The sequence below is a fragment of the Manihot esculenta genome, chromosome 1, assembly GCF_001659605.2.
Source record: "Manihot esculenta cultivar AM560-2 chromosome 1, M.esculenta_v8, whole genome shotgun sequence".
NCBI lineage: Eukaryota > Viridiplantae > Streptophyta > Magnoliopsida > Malpighiales > Euphorbiaceae > Manihot > Manihot esculenta.
The window spans coordinates 19,708,844-19,727,767 of record NC_035161.2 but is presented as its reverse complement, the minus strand read 5'-3'; the positions used below and the strand labels follow the sequence as shown (position 1 = coordinate 19,727,767).

The 18,924-nt window shown below is 38.1% G+C and overlaps 1 protein-coding gene across 2 annotated transcripts; it reads left to right on the top strand.

The window, feature by feature from the left end:
* The first annotated feature begins 5,724 nt into the window (after positions 1 to 5,724).
* LOC110626550 (metal-nicotianamine transporter YSL1) lies at positions 5,725 to 9,402 on the top strand. 2 transcript variants are annotated; one of them, XM_021772533.2, is made up of 8 exons: positions 5,725 to 6,329; positions 6,406 to 6,773; positions 6,899 to 7,071; positions 7,397 to 7,491; positions 7,583 to 7,717; positions 7,816 to 8,008; positions 8,109 to 8,223; positions 8,297 to 9,402. In XM_021772533.2, exons 2-8 carry the CDS (start codon positions 6,410 to 6,412, stop codon positions 9,220 to 9,222), a joined length of 2,001 nt encoding a protein of 666 aa, XP_021628225.1. In that variant the 5' UTR covers positions 5,725 to 6,329; positions 6,406 to 6,409; the 3' UTR covers positions 9,223 to 9,402. The 2 variants fall into 2 exon arrangements, with proteins under 2 accessions (XP_021628225.1, XP_021628217.1); XM_021772525.2 differs by having other exon boundaries at positions 5,726 to 6,329; positions 6,403 to 6,773.
* The last annotated feature ends 9,522 nt before the right edge of the window (positions 9,403 to 18,924 follow it).

Sequence of the window (18,924 nt, the reverse complement as noted above, 5' to 3'; positions counted from 1 at the left end):
AAACTCTATAGCAAACTGTTCCCAGGATAAGCTTTCTACCCTCGGGTTCACATACTGGGTGAACCATGCCCTTGTCTTCTCACATTTCACTGTGACCCCTGCCATCTGAATGGCTCTACTCTCACTGGCTCCCAACTCATCAGTTATCATCTTGACCATTCTAAGATACTCCAACGGGTCATCACCTGTCTCAAAGTTGGGAACATCCAACCTCAAATAATCTGTCATCTTTCCCTCACTTCCTCCAGGTGCACTAGGCTTAGGTGTTTGAACAATTGGGGCTACTGGTTCTCCTGGTAGTGGAGGAGGTGCAACATTCCCTGAGGTAGGGTTTACTAAACTTGGATAACCAAAGAAGGGTGGAAACATGGTATACTGTGGATGTGGCGGTAGATATGGCGGATAAAAGGAAGGATAGGGCATAAAGGTGGGATATGGGTTATACCTAGGAAACTCTGATGTACCTCTCATCGGGTACTCTGCCCCCCACTGGTAGGGTGGATACTGAGGTGGAACAAATCTCGAGGCCTGAGTGCCTCCTTGGGACTCACCCAAATCTCCTCCTGACCTGCTCATGCCAAAGCTACCCTCTCTACTCTGCTCATTCTCCTCTATTTCTCTCATAAACCCTGACATACCACTCTGGACAACTCCCCTTCGACTCTCATCAACAGACCTTCTAGGGTCCCTTGATGTACCTTCTCTGCTTATACTATCTGATGTTGCCCTTTGCAGAACGGGGAGATGAGCATCCATGTCCTCATCCTCCGGCGGAGCTCCATTCAATCTCATAGATTGACGAGTTCCTCTCATCCTGCCTCTCTGAAAAGCACAACATCACACAAAAATATCATCAAATGATCCATGTGAAAACACATGAATCCTTAACACATATCAAACATATCAATAAGGCACATGCAACTCATCATGGCATTTCACATCAGCATGCAAGACAGGACTCCACATCCTATCCTAGTGGACATGATTTTACTTATTGTGCTTCCCTTCCTATAACAAACAACACCTCTTTCCGATATGGGATATCTCTAATCCTTGAGCATCTTTGCTCAACACATCGTACTCTGGAGGCCCTATGCTCTGATACCAATCTATAATGACCCGGAAACCGGTACCCCTCTGTAACGGCCCGAACCATCACTGGCACTAGGATCCAGATCGGCTTAAGGCCGCCGGGACCCGTAGTAAGCCAACTATACTCTCTGTGTACCTGATACATCCCATACATGATATAAAACGACTCAACAATCCTGTAAAACTCTGTAGGCTTAACTACTGCTCCTCAGATATGTCAATCTGAAAGGGCCCTCAGGGCCTATACCAGGGACTACCATCTCTGTGGTTCAAGGGATTGAAACCCTTTTTAATCTATAACACATCCCATTGGTCTCTCATCAAAGCCATACGTTAAGCCCAACTCACACATTTCTCATCAAGAAACGTAAAACAGGATTCATGTACAAAGGGATTAATCATACATTACACTATAGCAGTGACACTAGGGAAAGCACAAGTCTATCCAGTATATGACAGTACATATCAATACATTACACTTAATCTTTTAATTACATCATGTCCACTATTCTATTACAAACATACATTCATGCATATCCTTCCTCTTTACTCTTGCTGACTTTGACTTCTCACAGCTAATCTCAGAACCTGCAAAACTGGGGTTAAGGGAGTGGGATGAGCTACTACAGCCCAGTGAGGAGGAACAATAAAACAATTCATTCATTACATGCTCTCATGGAATGCATCACATCACAAACATATCATCTCAAGGATGAACTTGTCACCAATAGCCCTCTACTACATGTCATAATATGTCCTGCTGTGCCAAGGAGACTAGGTCATCACCTGGACTTCTCTTGTTTCTCTCATATCATAACATGTCCCACTGTGCCAAGGAGACTACGTCATCACCTGGACTTCTCTTATCTGATCTGACAGCCCAGCTGTCTAACTCATAGTACCAGGAGCGACCTGGACTAACCAGGGGCGACCTAGTATGGCTATCTCATGCCATATCTCATATGCTCTCATGGTGTCTCAACTGATATCAAGGGCTATGGATCATTCAACATTCATCCACACAAATATCATCTTATGCAATGCAGCATATTCGTGGATTCTAATGCAACACAACCTAACACATAACATGGCATTTTATGATGCATGGATCATGCTAAAATCGTGTCATTTCTCAAAATAACATATTCAGTTTAGTTCCACTCACCTCTGCTCTTCTGGCAGATACTGTACTGACTCTGATATCTCTAACTCTGATGACCTCCTCGAACTCTCGGGTCCAATCCTACACAAATGGACTCGAATGAGGTGTCACACATACTTTGAATAACTCTTAAACAAATCCCCATAATCCCCTCTAACCTCTGAAAATAATCACATAACTCATGCAAAAGAAGGCTGGACAGAACACATTCGGCAGCAGGTTCGGCGGCCGAATGTCCTCTCCAGAGCCGAAACTCATGCATGTTCGGCGGCACCTTCGGCGACCGAATGTGCATGACAGATCCGAAAGTCCATTCTTTCGGAGGCAACCTTAGGCAGCCGAAACTACCTCCACAAGGGGTTCGGCGGCCGAATCCTCCCTTCGGCGGCCGAAGCTGGGTTCTCCAGAAGGCAGAACCTTGCTTCCTCTCATGCACAACGTCTCCAACACACTCTAACATGCATAACTCAGCATCTTCACTCACATATACTCTGGTATATGCACAAAGGGGTCCCAAACTACCTATTAACCCCAACAAAACAACTAACACAACACATAATCATGCTTTCACCATTAACATATCAAAAACTAAACTCTAAAACCTAAACATGCAACTCTACCCTTAACCTCTAAAAGTTGTTAAAAAAAAAACATTAAAACAAACTTAAAGACTTCCCTTACCTCCTGAAATCAGAAGAGGAACAACCAAACTCAGCAACTCCTCCTCCAAAGCTTCAAACCCTCACAACTCTTCTTTTCTCTCAAAAACGTTCAAAACCTTTTGTAAATGATCAACCCTCTGCATGAGCTGCTTAAAAGCTTGCAGATGAGTCAAGGGAGACGTGGCCTAACCTCTGGTCATGAACTGGAGGTGAACACCTGGCCAAGTCACGGACTGAGGAGCGTGCACAACTAACCGACCACCTCAGCTTCGGCTGCCGAAACTGCATGCAAAACCATGCAACTTTCGGGGGCCGAACTTAACCTTCGGGGGCCGAACATTGGGCACTTTCGGCGGCCGAACTTAACCTTCGGGGGCCGAACATGACAGAAACTCCTTTGGCCAATTCTCCACAAAACTCAACTCGTTTTCTACCTTGAAAACACTTGAACACATTTGAGAAAACTTTCTCGTACCCTTCCAGAGACCTCTGACATCCTCAAATTCCACCGGACGGTAGGAATTCCGATGTCTGAATCTAGCCGGGTATTACAGTTTCGGGGTTTGTTTCCTCAGGCTCATATGTTTGCCCTTCTTTTCCTTTTCTCATGAATTTTAGAAGGGTAACATCCCTTATGAGTCTCTCGATCTCGTCCTTTAATTGTTGACATTATTCCGTTGTGTGGTCATAATCTTCATGAAAGCGATAGTACTTAGTCCTATCCCATTTGTCTGCCTTTTTGGGATTAAGCTTGGGAAGCCACTTGATTTTTTTATCATTCTTCATGATCCACATCAAGATATGAGTTTGTAAACCACTTAATGGGGTGTAATTCTTATACTTACTCTATTTATCTTTCTTTCACAAGATGGGGTAGCTCCTATGATCCCTTTCATAGGCTCATCTCTCAGACTTTTGGCTTAGCTTTTGACTTGCCTTCTTGTCTTCCTTTAGTGTATGAATCTCATCATCCAACCTAATATACTTCTAGGCCTTATCTATCAATTGTTGGTATGTCGCGGTTGGATTTTTCGTTAAGGAATCCATAAACTTGATGTTACAGGTCCTTTCTTCAATGCCTCATTCGCTATCTCATGATTCAACTCTTCCACCTGTATGACTTCAGCATTGAAATGGAAAATAAAACTCCTTAAAGACTCGCCCTCTCCCTGCTGAATCTTCCGTAGGTCCAAGGAAAGCATTTTAGAGGTAAGCAAGTGATAAATCTGAATTTGAACATCGTAGCAAACTGTGTAAAGTTTTGGATTAGACCTAAACTTAAGTGTTGATACCACTTCTGAGCCAAACCCGTGAGTGTTGATAGGAACACTCAGCATAATATTAGAGAGAATATAATGGACTACTTAGAGTTTAAGTAGTCTTAGAGATAGTTTATCTTTATCTCTGCGATTGCTCCCCTTTTATACAATAAGGAGATGGAGATAAACATAGCATTTTCTGATAATCCGGCGATGATGTGGCCGACTCCTCGATAAGAGATATCACCCGTTAAAAAGTTGATAATCCTGCGATCTCGAGCGAAATGGAATTGTGCCTGATAGCAGTGACTCTGTGTCAAGACTCGGCCTATCGAAGGAATAGACGAGTCTTGACGGTGACCCGATTGTTAAAGTGTCTGGGTTTACCTTTTCTCAAATGAGACTGCATTTTCTACTTGTCAGATCTATGTCACGTGGCCCCTATCTTGTTGTAAGAGCTCATATCTTATTTTGAGCAAATGTTATGTAATATCAAATATCAAGGTTCAGAAAATAATTTTTTTATTAAAAAATATATTTTTTCTAAAATAATTTTTTTTAGTCAGAAAAATATTTTTTATTAACTAAATTTTTGAATGCTTCAAACGTCATAAAATATGAAAATTATTTTTAAAAAAATATTTTACATTAAAAAAATGGAGCCTAATTACAATAACAAAATACTCATCAATAATGAAATATTTATTAATAAAATATATATTAAATATGGATATATTAAAAAAATTATAAGTTAACTATGATTACAAATTGAGAGGAATGGGAAAAAAGATATAAAACAATGGAAATAAAAAATTTTTGTCAATCAAGTACTTTATTTTTATACTAATTAAATAAATAATTTTACTTTTATTAACTACTTGAATATAAACTAAATGAAAGGGCATTTTTATTAATAAGATAAAACTTTAAAAATTTTAATTGTTTTATATTGAAAATAGAGTCAAAGTCATTTTAGTTATTTCTATTGCAATTAATAGTAAATTAAATGGAAATTAAGCAGAGAAAATAATTTATCAGAGAAAATTTTTAAGTTAAAAAAATTTTAAATTCTTTTATTTCAAACAAAAATTTAAAAAAAAAATTAATTAAATTAAATTTTTATAAAATTTTTATTTCTAAATGGTGAGTAAATAAAAAAGTTGAAGCATTACAAATATATATTCTACGAACTATATTTATACTATTTATATAGAAACAATTTAAATAATAATTTTTCTGCAGATTTAGTTTAATGGTATGTGCATCTTAATAAATTTAAGAGATTTCAATTTTACTCTTCCAATTATCGGTTAAAAAAAATTTTTTTTTCTATGAATTATTAGGGAAAAAAAATGAGTATGGATTTTTTTCCCTAACGATTGTTTCCATTCGTTGCATATGTCCCACATACCAACACCACATGGTATAGGTTTGCGAATGGGTGAAGTTAAAAGTTGAGCACTTGACTCACTTGGTGGGAGCAAAGAATCTTTCCCTAATGACAAACACTATCATAACAACCTCAATGGCGGAGAAATAAAGAGCCACATCTCAATCATAACTGATAAGCTCATCCCTCCAATCTTTATCTATTAAAGCGACTCTCCTTTTCCTCTATTTCTGTACCTGCTGTTTTCTATATTGCAATGCCACTCTTCCCCTTTTATCCAAAGTTGCTGCTTTCTTCTTCCCCTTCACAGATGTTAGCTAAGCATATAAAGCTTTATTCTTTATAGAACACCACTTTCGAAAGTGCTTGATTAATATTAGATTATATTATAATCATTACAAAGTGATTTTCATTTTTGTACTGTTGGTGAGATTTGTCAGTGATTTTAATGAGTGACAGGTCGAGTTATCGAGTGCATTGACGAAAAGTAATACTATACCACCCTGTTATTAGTTCATTGAAGGTCTCTGTGCCAAAGGACTGAAGACAGTCAATAAATATCCATAAAGGGTCACTGGTCTCTCTGCACTCTGCAGAAGTCCAAATCACTTGAAACGTATTTTCCTACTTATTATTATCTTTTGTACGAAGACAAAGATCCGTATACAACTTGTTCAAGTTTATATAGTTGTCCACTCTATTCAGTAACTAAGCAAGGAAGCAAGGAAGCAAGGAGAGCACAAGCACATATTTTCAGAAGCAAGGTGAGTTTGCTTTACCATTTGGGATATGAATTTGTTCTCGAGTCTTTTATGATAATTATATGTACCTTCTCAGAAGAGAGATGAGCATGGCAGAAGCAAAAGAAAAGAAAGAGATTGAGAATGAGGTCGACATGGAAGAGCCACAGGATGAAGAAACAGAGAAACAAGGGAGAGCTCAACCATGGACAAAGCAAATTACTTTAAGAGGAGTATTAGTGAGTGTTGTGATTGGGGCCATCTATAGTGTGATAGCCATGAAGCTGAACCTCACAACTGGGCTGGTTCCTAATCTAAATGTTTCTGCAGCACTTCTTGCTTTTGTGTTTGTAAGAACATGGACAAAAATGCTTCACAAGGCAGGATATGTAGCCAAACCCTTTACCCGGCAGGAGAATACTATGATTCAAACTTGTGCAGTTGCTTGTTATAGTATAGCTGTGGGAGGTTAGCTTTCATCTCTAGCAATTAGAACTTAGCATGAATTAACGTTGTTTTTCTTGTTGGTTGGCTTAGTTATGAACTTTTTTTTAACATTTCCTTTACTTTGGGCAATGGGTTTTCTCTTGCAGGTGGTTTTGCTTCTTACCTTTTGGGATTAAACAGGAAGACATATGAGTTATCAGGAGAACACACTGCAGGGAACTCTCCAAGAGCTATAAAGGATCCTGGATTTGGGTGGATGACTGGCTTCCTTTTTCTAGTTTGCTTTGTTGGCCTTTTCGTCTTAATTCCACTTAGAAAGGTATATACACAAGGCCACTCTCTTGCATCTTCTTCCTTTAAAAGACTACAAAAAGTGCTGTTACTTTTTTTAAAAAATAATTTCAAAGTGTTAATGGGTTAAAGACCTTAGGGACCCAAGTAGCATGATGGAGTCATAAATCCCTTCTTATTTTACATAAATTACCCAAATTAAAAAAAAAAAAAAAGGGTTAAGTTTTGGGCTTTTTGTGTTGTAAAATTAAGTTCTGCTTTTGAGTTTATTATCTCACAGAAACAGGGTTTTTGATTCCATCTTCAAATGGGTTATTACAAACTATTAATTTTGAGGAGTTTTTGTAATCCAGATCATGATAGTAGACCTCAAGCTGACTTATCCAAGCGGCTTAGCAACCGCAGTTCTCATCAATGGCTTCCATACCCAGGGAGATAAGATGGCCAAGTACACTCCAAAATTAGCAGTTTCATTTCTTTCTTTATTTATTTTTTAGTCTAATATTAAATATTGAGGTATATCTGTACTGTTATTGCAGGAAACAAGTTCGGGGGTTCACTAAGTATTTTTCGATCAGTTTCTTGTGGGCATTTTTCAAGTGGTTTTTCTCAGGGAAACAAGCATGTGGATTCGGACAGTTCCCTACTTTTGGGATGCAAGCTTGGAAGCAAACGTATGTAATATATGTTCCTCTAATCATTGTTCACTCTAAAGTTCTGTTTCTTTCACATGAGATACTGATTATTTCTCTGTTGATGTATTTTTCTTCAGATTTTTCTTTGATTTTAGTGCTACTTTCGTGGGAGCAGGGATGATCGTTTCCCACCTAGTGAACTTGTCTTTGCTTCTTGGGGCAGTCCTTTCATATGGGATTATGTGGCCACTGATTAATAAGCTCAAGGGAGATTGGTTCCCTGAGAATTTAGAAAGTGAAGCAGACATGAAAGGCTTGTATGGTTACAAGGTCTACCTCTTTCTTGTCAAACTAACTTCTGTTCATACTTCTCTAGAACTTGTAATAAATTTATTGTTTTCTTGCTGTCTGTGTCATATAAATTTGGCAGGTTTTCATATCAGTTGCTCTGATCCTTGGAGATGGGCTCTACAATTTCCTCAAGATAATGAGCTGTACCATCATGAATATCCATGGCAGATTAAAGAGCAGCAACCTTGATACAGGTTCATTGAATTCAACAACATTATTAGAAAAATCCAGTTGTCTCATTCTTGTCTCACAATGTTGCTTTCCCAGATGCTGTGGATGACCAGCACAATTCACTTGATCTAAAACAAAATGAACTCTTCATCAGAGAGAAGATACCCATGTGGATAGGAGTCGTCGGATATGTCTTCTTCTCCATTATATCCACAATCGCTGTCCCAATGATATTCCCTCAGCTTAAATGGTACTATGTTGTAGTTTCTTACATTCTTGCTCCATCTCTGGCATTTTGCAATGCTTATGGAGCTGGTCTTACCGACATGAACATGGCTTATAATTATGGCAAAGTTGCTCTCTTTGTACTAGCTGCACTGTCTGGGAAAGAGAACGGTGTCGTTGCAGCTCTTGCCGGGTGTGGCCTTATAAAATCTGTTGTCTCTGTTGCTTGCATCCTTATGCAGGATTTTAAGACAGCCCATCTTACTCGCACATCTCCAAGAGCTATGTTCATGAGCCAGGTTATTGGAACTGCAGTTGGCTGTGTGATGGCTCCTCTCAGCTTCTTCCTCTTCTACAAAGCATTTGATGTTGGAAATCCAAAGGAAGAGTTTAAGGCTCCTTATGCACTAATCTATAGAAACATGGCAATCCTTGGAGTTCAGGGATTCTCAGCTCTGCCTCAACATTGTTTACAGCTTTGTTATGGCTTTTTTGGTTTTGCAGTAGCAGTTAACCTCGTGAGAGATCTCTCGCCGCAGAAACTTGGTCAATGGATGCCACTTCCAATGGTTATGGCAGTTCCCTTCCTTGTGGGTGCTTACTTCGCCATTGATATGTGTGTTGGAAGTTTAATTGTTTTCACATGGCAAAAAATCAGTACAAAGAAGGCAGAGCTTATGGTACCAGCAGTTGCTTCAGGATTGATCTGTGGAGAAGGGCTATGGACTCTTCCTGCTGCTGTGCTTGCTCTGGCCAAAATAAACCCACCAATCTGCATGAAATTTCTACCTTCCTAGCGCTGCAGAAACCTCTTGAAATCCCTTGATCTGAAATGAGACGGTTATCTCATGTATAGATAGTTGAATTTGATACCGCCTACACATTTGTAATTGATATGGGTGTACTCGCATTTATGGAATTAGGTGTTCAGTATTTGTTATCATGAATAAACATCTTACTGTTCTTGATAAAGAAAATTCCTTATCAATACAGAATTAGAGTCCAAGACTTGCACTCCACTAACATTGTCTTTTGAGTTGCAAGTTAAAACGGTCAGCATAAATTACCAGAATGCATATAAATATTGGGTAATTTACAAAATCAAAATATAAATATACGAGTCAATCCATATAAAAATTAAATGAATTACCTATATTTATACATTGAATTTGCACATAAATTTTTTCCAAAAATAAATTACTTTTTTTTTCCCTTCTCTAACTAGATACCTGCAATTATTTTATTTTAATTTTGTTTCCTTTAAAATAACTTGAAAAAGAAGTTTTTTTTTTTATTTACCAAAATTAAAATATCATTAGAAAAGATGATTATATGTAGGTTTAGGTAGGGTGTATTCAAATCCAAATCCATTTATATTTATAATATTTGAATCCGGCTCAAACCCTTTTAGAAATTAAATTCCATTACCCATTTTCATTGCAAAACGGATTACCCAAATCCAAACGAACCAGATTAAATTTAAATAATTGCGGTGAAATGTTAATTAATTAAAATAACTTTTCCGGTTAAATACCCGAATCGGTACCCACACAAGTCAAATGCCTTCCACCACAAACATGAAACGCACAAATCTCAGAAATCTAATTTTAATAAATAAATTCCATAAATCTTAGAATTTAACGAACACATTCCAAATTTCCAGAAATACAAATCAATATGAGAAATATGAACACACAAATCTCATAAATCAATCTTCAAAATAAATTGTTTTAAATCATAGTACATTGTTATTTCAAATTTCTTATAGTATTCTAACTAACACTGTATAATACACAGATCTGCAGTTGAAGGCATTAATTCAATACCTCACCGGGCGGCTAGAGGGAAGCATCACAAAGAGTAGCAACGTGGCTGAGGACGAGGACCAGCGGCGTGACTGATGACAAGGACTAGCAGCAAGGAAGGTGAGCAGCAAGACGAGAAGTAGCACCGAGGACAAGTGCAGTGGGCTTATGGACAAAATGCCTGAGTAAGGATCGCATTAACAACGAGTGATGGGAGAAACAACGCGCGGAGAGAGAAATGCCGTTGGGTGTTGGTATGGCTGTCGTTGCGGAGGGAGAAACGACTTGTTAGGTGTTGCTAGGCTGTATTTCCGTGCTGGTACAACCGCAACTCGAGTAAGGAGAAGTTGAGGGAGAAGATGAGAAGTGGGCGGCGTTGAAAGAAAATGTGTTTAGGGCAAGGATAAGAATAACTTAGGTTTACAGGTTATGTTTGGATTATTTAAAACTCTTTTTAATAAAATTTTTTAGTATTAAATTAAATGTTTAATTTAGTTTTTTTTTTAAAAAAAAAAAGCAAATGTTTAATTTATTTGTATAGAAAATGCTTAAATTATTTAACTAGTCACTTTTCCTAAAATATGGACATGGCAATAACTACTTTAGTTAAATTTAATAGTTAATTTGATTAATAAGATTAATAATTACAATTTAAGTGTTAAAAATATATAGTATGAAGCAATATAACTATATATATAATATTATGATAACTATTGATAAATTAAAATTAATTAATAAAAATATTATTAAACTTGATAAATATATAAAATAAAAATAGTTAATAAAAATATTAGTTTATAACTTAAACAAATAATAATGTAGTAATATGTATAAATTTAAGACAATATATAGGTAGTTGTAATGAATTCAACAGCAACATAAAAGTATAATAGTAATGCATGAAATAAAGAGAGGGAGAAGGGATGAAATAAAGAGAGGGAGAAGGGATATAGAGGGAAAAAAAATAACAGAGAAAATATGTATATATATACAATGAGAAAAGTAGAAAAATGAAAAATGTGTATAGAAAGATAATAATTGGATATTAATATTGAATGATAATCGCTGAAAGTAAGTTATGTGCTGACATTTGAAGACAAATTATATGACAAATGTTTGATTAGATAATACTCAACTCCATTAGGGAAAAGAAGACGCGACCCCATCAAGGGAAAAGAAGACCTGTATGCTTCAGATATCAGTTTTTCGTCAATACACGCCCTCTTAATTATGGAGCGAGGTTTCATAGGAAGTTACTGTTATTGAAATACAATTTAGTAGATTTTCATTACGCTTGTAATCGCAGAATCTTCTATCAATTAGTTGGTACCAACCGAATTTTCAGGAGAATCGATAATTAACTTTATCTTTTTATAGTATAAAAGTTAATGATCGCAGAGATCAAGATATGGATTCTTATATAACTACTATTGAGTTATAAGCAATTCCTTATATTCACTCTTTTCTTCTGTTTATTGACTTGAGCGTCGGAGTGATTGTCATAGACACCAACCACCTCATATTCTCTTTCTAGCAGAGTGACCAATCGCGGCATAGCTTTGTTTTAGTCGCATCATTTGGTTCAGTTGCCGAAAACTTCTATTGGATTTTCTCTGTTCAATTGAATTAGAATCCAATCTTTCATTTTCTCTTAAAAAACAATACTTTCCCTCTTATATACTCTAAAATGGCTGACAATTCATGAGCTATTACTAAAACTGCTGCTAATAAGGGCATAATCATTTCCCCGTACTCCTGGTAGTGGACAAAACACCCCATCAATACCCAATGAAGCTTATTTAAGCAATCTAAATAATGAGTAGATACTGCAGTACATAAAAAGACTATATGCCACTCTCGAGCAGTATAAAGCTCGGGAGAAGGCCTCCTTCATGGCTTCCAAGATAAAGGAGGAGGCCTCCATCGACACTCCAAGCACTCAGACAGAGACAATCCAAACACAGTCCAAGGCTAAGGCCAAGCTAGAGGATGAAGAATCGTCGGACGAGACTTCGAAGCACGTAGATTGGAAGTTGATACGAGCATGCAAAGGTACCAGAAGGAGTAGGAGGGACATTATGGGCTAAACAATGCCTCGCCCCTATCAGAAGAGATATTGGCAGGGACATTTCTCGCTAAGTTCAACCTCCCAAATTTTGACAAATATGACGGAACAATAGACCTAGGAATCACCTGACGATCTTTAGAATAACAATGCAACTCGAAGATGTCAATGACTTTGTGTTGTACCGAGTGTTTCCGTCAACATTCATAGGTTTGGCTCAAAAATAGTACTAACATCTTAGCTCAGGTTCAATTTAGAACTTTACACAATTTGCTATGTTATTTAAATATAGGTTTATTACTTGTATACCTCCTAAAAAGCTCTCCCCTAACTTGCGAAAGATTCGCCAAGGAGAGAGCGAGTCTTTAAGGAGTTTTACCTTACGTTTCAATGCAGAGGCATTACAGGTTGAATAATTAAATAATGAGATAGCATATGAAGCATTAAAGAAAGGAATATGCAGCATCAAGTTCAGGGATTCCCTAATAAAAAACTTAGTTGTTATGTACCAACAACTAATGGACAAAGTCCAGAAGTACATCATGCTAGATGATGAAGTCTAAGTGTTGAGAGAGGACAAAAGGACGAGTCAAAAGCAAAACCAAAAGCTAGAGAGGCGAGGATATCTAGAGACAAGAAAAAGACCGCAAGACAGATATCCATCAGGCCACCTAATCTTGGTGTTAATCCCGCTAAATAATGCATCTTATGCCAGGCTACAAGGCAGTTATCTGCTAGGCTATCTAATCTGGGTGTTAGTCCAGCTAAACAAGGCATATTATGCCAGGCCACCTAATCCAGGTATTAGTCCCGCTAAACAAGGCATCCTATGCCAGGCCATAAGATGGTTATCCGCCAGGCCACCTAATTCGGGTGTTAATCTCGCTAAATAAGGTATCTTATGCCATGTCATAAGGTGGGTATCCACCAGGTCATCTAATCTAGGTGTTAGTCTCGCTAAATAGGGCATCTTATGCAAAATCACAAGGCGGGTTTTACAAGGCCACCTAATCTGGGTATTAGTCTAGCTAAACAAGGCATCTTATGCCAGGCCATAAGGTGGGTATCCGCCAGGCCACATGACCAGGTATTATTCCCGCTTTATAAAAAGTTTCTAAAATATTTTATACTAGGCCACAAGGCAGGTATCCTCCAGGCCACATGACCATGTATTAGTCCTGCTTCACAAAAAGTTTCTAAGGTATTGTATGCCAAGGCCACAAAGCGGGTATTCGTCAGGCTATGCGACCGGATGTTAGTCTCATTTACAAAAAGTTTCTAATGCAATTTATGTCCACGCCACAAGGCATGTATGAGTCAGGCCACATGACTGGATGTTAGTCTCATTTCACAAAAAGTTTCTAAGGCAAGTTTCTGCCAAAAGCGCTACAAGGCGGGTAACCGCTAGGCGAATTTTTGGGCATTAGTCCCAAATGACAAAGGAAACTTTCTGTCGAAGAGCACCACAAGGCAGATAACGTTAGGCAAGTCTTCGGATATTAGTCCTAAAAGACAAATGCAAGTTTCTATCAAAAAGGGCAATGAGACGGTGACTCGCGGTTGTCGAAGCCTATCAAAAATAACATTTCTGGTTATCAACAATATTACTACTGTAGATAGTGGTAAAGGATCGAATCCACAGAGAATTGAAAACTCACCTATCTTCCTTATCAAGATCAAGAAAATTAACTGAAACAAAAGTAAACTGAAAGAGAAATAAATTGAAACGAGATAAATTGAAAGCAAATAAACTGAAAGTAAAATGAGGGGTTTTGAGATTGATTGATTGAGCAACTACTAAAAGCAATTAAATAAGCAAAATTTGAAAATAAAATGGAAATCTAATATGAGAAAGGTCTAGTTGAAGAGTTAGATCCACTTCAGTTGTTTGGATTGATCATTGAAACTTATGTTCTTTAGATTGGTTCAATAGATTAGTTATGGAGATGGAAAACGCTTCTCACCACCATGTCTCTCCTTATGATTAAACCAATTAGAAAACGTCCTCTAATTAATTACTAATTAACAAATTGCCAAGGAACGTCCTTGGGTCTTAGGCATTAAAACAATTGTTAATTGCATGAAGAAAAAGAGAGATCCAATCCTAGCTACTCAAACGTATGAGATGTTGCTAGATCATACAATTTCTTAGTTGTTACACCAAGTGTTCTTATGTTTGAATAATTCAAGCAATTACAGACTTAAAATTATCCAAACTAACAATTAATTACTTTGCAATCAAGAATCAAGTGGCCAATTTGATCAAAACAACAAAGCAATAATAGATTCAAGCACTAAATTGTATGAATATTGAACAAACCAAAGACAAACAGTTTATGTTCAGATCTCACAATTCATTAATCAACTTTAGTTTCAACCAATCTTCAACTAGAATAAAAGGTTTCAGCCTCTCATGGCTGAAACAAAAATCAAAAACAAGAAGAGAAGATGGAAAAGGGGAACCGAATTGAGAGGAGAAGCCTTGGTGCACCTTCCTTGCTTGGCCGAATGGTGAAGATGTTATCTCCCTTTGTGGCTGGCCTTTAGAAGAGTTTATATATGTCTTGAGGTGCTGTCTTGGGGTTTCAAGAGGCTGCCCACGTTTTTAAGAGGCTGTCCACATTGCCCTTGGTCTTCAAGTGTTGCCGCCCATGCACATGTGTGAAGGAGGGAGGCGTGTGGCATGTGTGGCTCTTGCAAGAGTGGGTCTTTTGGTCTTTGTTTGCTGCCTAAGTGTCTTCAAGATGCTGCCCAAGGTGCCCAAGACTTGCCTTCACACTCTCCTTGCCACCCATGCACTAATAAGGAAGGTGGAGCCTCCTTTGCAATTTGAATTTTGAATGTGCAAGGCATGAGGTGGCAAGCATGTGATCTTTGGATTTGGCTTCCTTGATAAGCTGGATTTTGAAATTCAAAATTTGAATATGAATCTTGAAGATTTGAAATTCAAAATACTTTCCTCATTTGGTTCTTCATTTATGGCAACTTGAGACTTGGCTTCTTGAATAAGGAAAGGGCTACTTGGAGATTTGAAATTTGAATTTCAAATTGCTTTGGCTGAATGTTCTTTCCATATTTGCCACTTTCCTTATTTAGAACTTTCCTTATTTAGAACTTTCCTTATTTAGAACTTTCCTTATTTAGCTTGACTTGATTCCAACTTGGCAAGCTTGCTCTCCTTTGCTCCATTTAAGGCAGTTTTAAGGATATTTTCTCCAAAATGTCCTTTTTCACCATTTTCTGCAAAATAATGTCAAGAGCACTAAATTAAGCAGAAATCATGTAAATAATCATCAATAATATCAAGATAAAATGGACTAAAATATGTTCTATCAGACAAATATCTTTCAGGCCACATGACCGGGTGTTAATCCTATTTTACAAAAAGTCTAAGGCACTTTATGCCTAGGCCACAAGGCGAGTATTTGCCAGGCACATATTCGGGTGTTGATCCTGCTTTACAAAATTTTTCAAGTTATTCATTTTATGGTCATTAGCTAGGCCACGCAACCAAGTGTTAGCCCTATTTCATAAAAATTTCTAAGGTATTTTATGCCTAGGCCACAAGGCGGGTATCCGCCAAACCATATGTTTGGGTGTTGATCCTATTGTATAAATTTTCTAAGTTATTTATTTTATGACCATTAGTTAGGCCAGTAACCAGGTGTTATAGTCAGGTGTTAACCCCTTAGCAATGTTTTAAAAGAGACTATTTAAGTCTTATTGACGATAGTTGGATGAGAGTTATGGTTGAGTACCAAGCATATAAACACTTATAAAAAATAATGACAAAGAGTATAGAAGGAAAGATTTCTCATTAAAAATGAAAAATAGGGCAATCGTCATTTATAGGTAGGAGCAGGGAAAGTAATGCGAGCATAAAAGGCCAATCTAAACAGGCCACATGCCCGAGATCGTGAAGACAATTGTCACCTTCGAATCTAAAGAATCGAACACCAGCGGGGGAACTTCTAATATAACACAATAATCACCTAAAGTAAGCCATGTGCTGGCACTCAAAGACAGGACCATGTGACAAGGGTCTGATCAGATAATACTCGATTCCATCAAGGAAAAATAAGATCAGATGCTTTAGGTCTTAACTCTTCGTCAAAACTCACTTTCTCAACTACGGGGCGAGACTCCATGGGAAGTTACCGTTAGAGAATGTAATCTAACATTGTAATACCCGACTAGATTCCGATGTCGGAATTCCAACTTTCCGACGGAATCCCCGTTGGAATCCGGGAATCTCGAATACCGGAACCTCTTAGAAGGGTAAAATATGTTTTTACAAAATGTTTTTCATGATTTTATTAATTAGTTTTGAGTTAAGGTTTTAAAATGAAAGAAAAATATTTTTGAGGGATAAGCCCAGGTTCGGTCGCCGAACATGGTGCTGCCGCAGGAGCTCTCTTTCGGCCCCCGAAGGTGGTCTGGTCAGCCACCTATAAGAGGCCTCCAGTCCGAAAATGGGGGAGTTTCTCTCTCCATTTTCGGGCAAAGGTGAGTTCTTGCCCTTCCTTTAATGATTTTATATTTTTCCTTCAAATTTTCATGAGTTTTTGTTTATTTTTGAAGTTTTAAGCTTGGATCAAAGATTTTAAAGTTTAGGAGACCGTTTCTCCTCAGCTCCAAGTTTGGGTCACATCTACCTTCGATCTTCAAGAGGTAAGTGTAGATCCTCACTTTTGTTTATGTTTTAAGCAAGTTTTAAAAAGGGTTAAGGGTTAAAATTATATGATATGGCTATATCTAAGGTTATAGGCTTTGAGTTGGGTTGTTGATGAATGTATGCTTTCTTGATGAGTTTTGTGGTTGTTGTTGGGGTTTAGGCTAGTTTTTATACCCCTTATGCATGTTGGAGTGAGTATGCATGTTGTAGGAAGTTGGGTATGAGTCTGGTGAGTTTTGGTGGCTGAGTGTTGAGGCAGAATCGGGTTCTACCATCCTGCAGAACCCAGATTCGGCCGCCGAAGCAAGGTTCGACCGCCGAACCTGCCTGTGGAGGCAGCCTTTGGCCGCCAAACCTGCCCATAAAAGGGAGGACTTTTGGATTTGTGAAGGGGTTAGGCTGCCGAACCTGCCCCCGAAAATGCCTGACTTTCGGATCTGTGGAGACCTTTGGCCGCCGAAACTGCCTCTGAAAGTGCCTGACTTTCGGATCTGTAGGGACCTTCGGCCACTGAACCCGCCGCCGAAAGTCCCCTGCCCAGCCTTCCTTTGCCTGTTTTGAATGCATGTTTTATCATGTTTTAGGGGGTTTTTGGAGAGATATTTAGAGTCTTGTTAGAGATGTGTTTGGTCCCTCATTTGAGTCCACCTGTGTAGGATCAGACCAGGGAGACCATAGAGGCCTTCAGTGAGCCAGCTACGTCTTTGACAGTCGAGCGTCAACTAGAGGTGAGTAGAACTAAACCAATCTATTGTTTTTAAAGTAATCAAACTTTTAAGCATATTCATGCATCATGAATGCCATGTTATGTAATAGGTTGTTGCATTAGAATTCACGAATATGATGCATTGCATAATTTACTGTTGATGTGGATGGATATTGGATGACCCACTAGCCCTCGATATGATATGATATGATATGATATGGAAGTCCAGGTTAAGGCCCATTCTACGCCCCTGGCACGATGTAAGAGAAAGTCTAGGTCGAGGCCCATTCTACGCCCCTGGCACAGTTGGACATGTTATGTTATGTTTAAGAGGAAGTCCTAAGGAGCTCCGTCGAGGGCCGGGTATTATTTGGATATGTAGAGGGTTACTAGTGACAAGTCCATCTTGATGTGTATTGTTTGTGTTGTGATGCATTTCATGAGAGCATATGTTTAATAAATTGTTTTTACGTTCTGCTCACTAGGCTCTTGTAGCTTATCTCTTTCCTCTAACCCTAGGTTTGCAGGGTCAAGAATAGCTCGGAAAGTCGGCTAGAGGCTGATATAAGCTTATGTAATAGTTTAGTAGTGGACATGTACTATGTAATGGATTAGATTTGTGCTTTGCCCTAGTTTATGTTTTGTATATTCCCGTTTATCATGATCTTTATGTAAAAGTTTTAATTATAAGTTATGTTGGACCAAGCTTGAGGCATGTGATGTTTACCATACTAGAGCATTTGATGAGGGCTCTAGTGTGAGTTTTATATATATAGTTTATGGTGCATGCACAGGTTGAGCTTGGTATATGAAAAGTTTAAATTTTTTATGAAAATGTATGATCATGTATGGAATTTTACCAGGTACACAGGATGTATAGTAGGCTTGCTACGGGTTCCAGCGACCTTAAGTTGATCTGAATCCTAACGCCGATAGCTGTCTGATTTTCAGATCATTACAGAGTGGTATCAGAGCCCTAGATTCATATGGTCGGACCTAGCATGTCGGGCTCATAGATGTTATAGAAGGGCAAGCACATTAGGAAAAATCATGTCCACTAGGATAGGATGTAGAGTCCTGTCTTGATGATGAGGTGAAATGCCATGATATTATGCAAGTGCATTAATGATATGTATGAATGTGATATAGGTTCATGTGTGTCCACATGAACCATATGATGCTAATGTTTATGTGAGGTATGTCATTTTTTCAGAAATCAGAATGCGAGGTACTCTTTGATCTGCGAGA

What these genes read in the sequence shown, in the direction of transcription:
- LOC110626550 (XM_021772533.2), top strand. Translation starts at nt 6,410, where the DNA reads ATGAGCATGGCAGAAGCAAAAGAAAAGAAAGAGATTGAGAATGAGGTC. An exon ending in TTATAGTATAGCTGTGGGAG is followed by an intron (nt 6,774 to 6,898) that starts GTTAGCTTTCAT and finishes TTTCTCTTGCAG; the next exon opens with GTGGTTTTGCTTCTTACCTT. An exon ending in CAGGGAGATAAGATGGCCAA is followed by an intron (nt 7,492 to 7,582) that starts GTACACTCCAAA and finishes CTGTTATTGCAG; the next exon opens with GAAACAAGTTCGGGGGTTCA.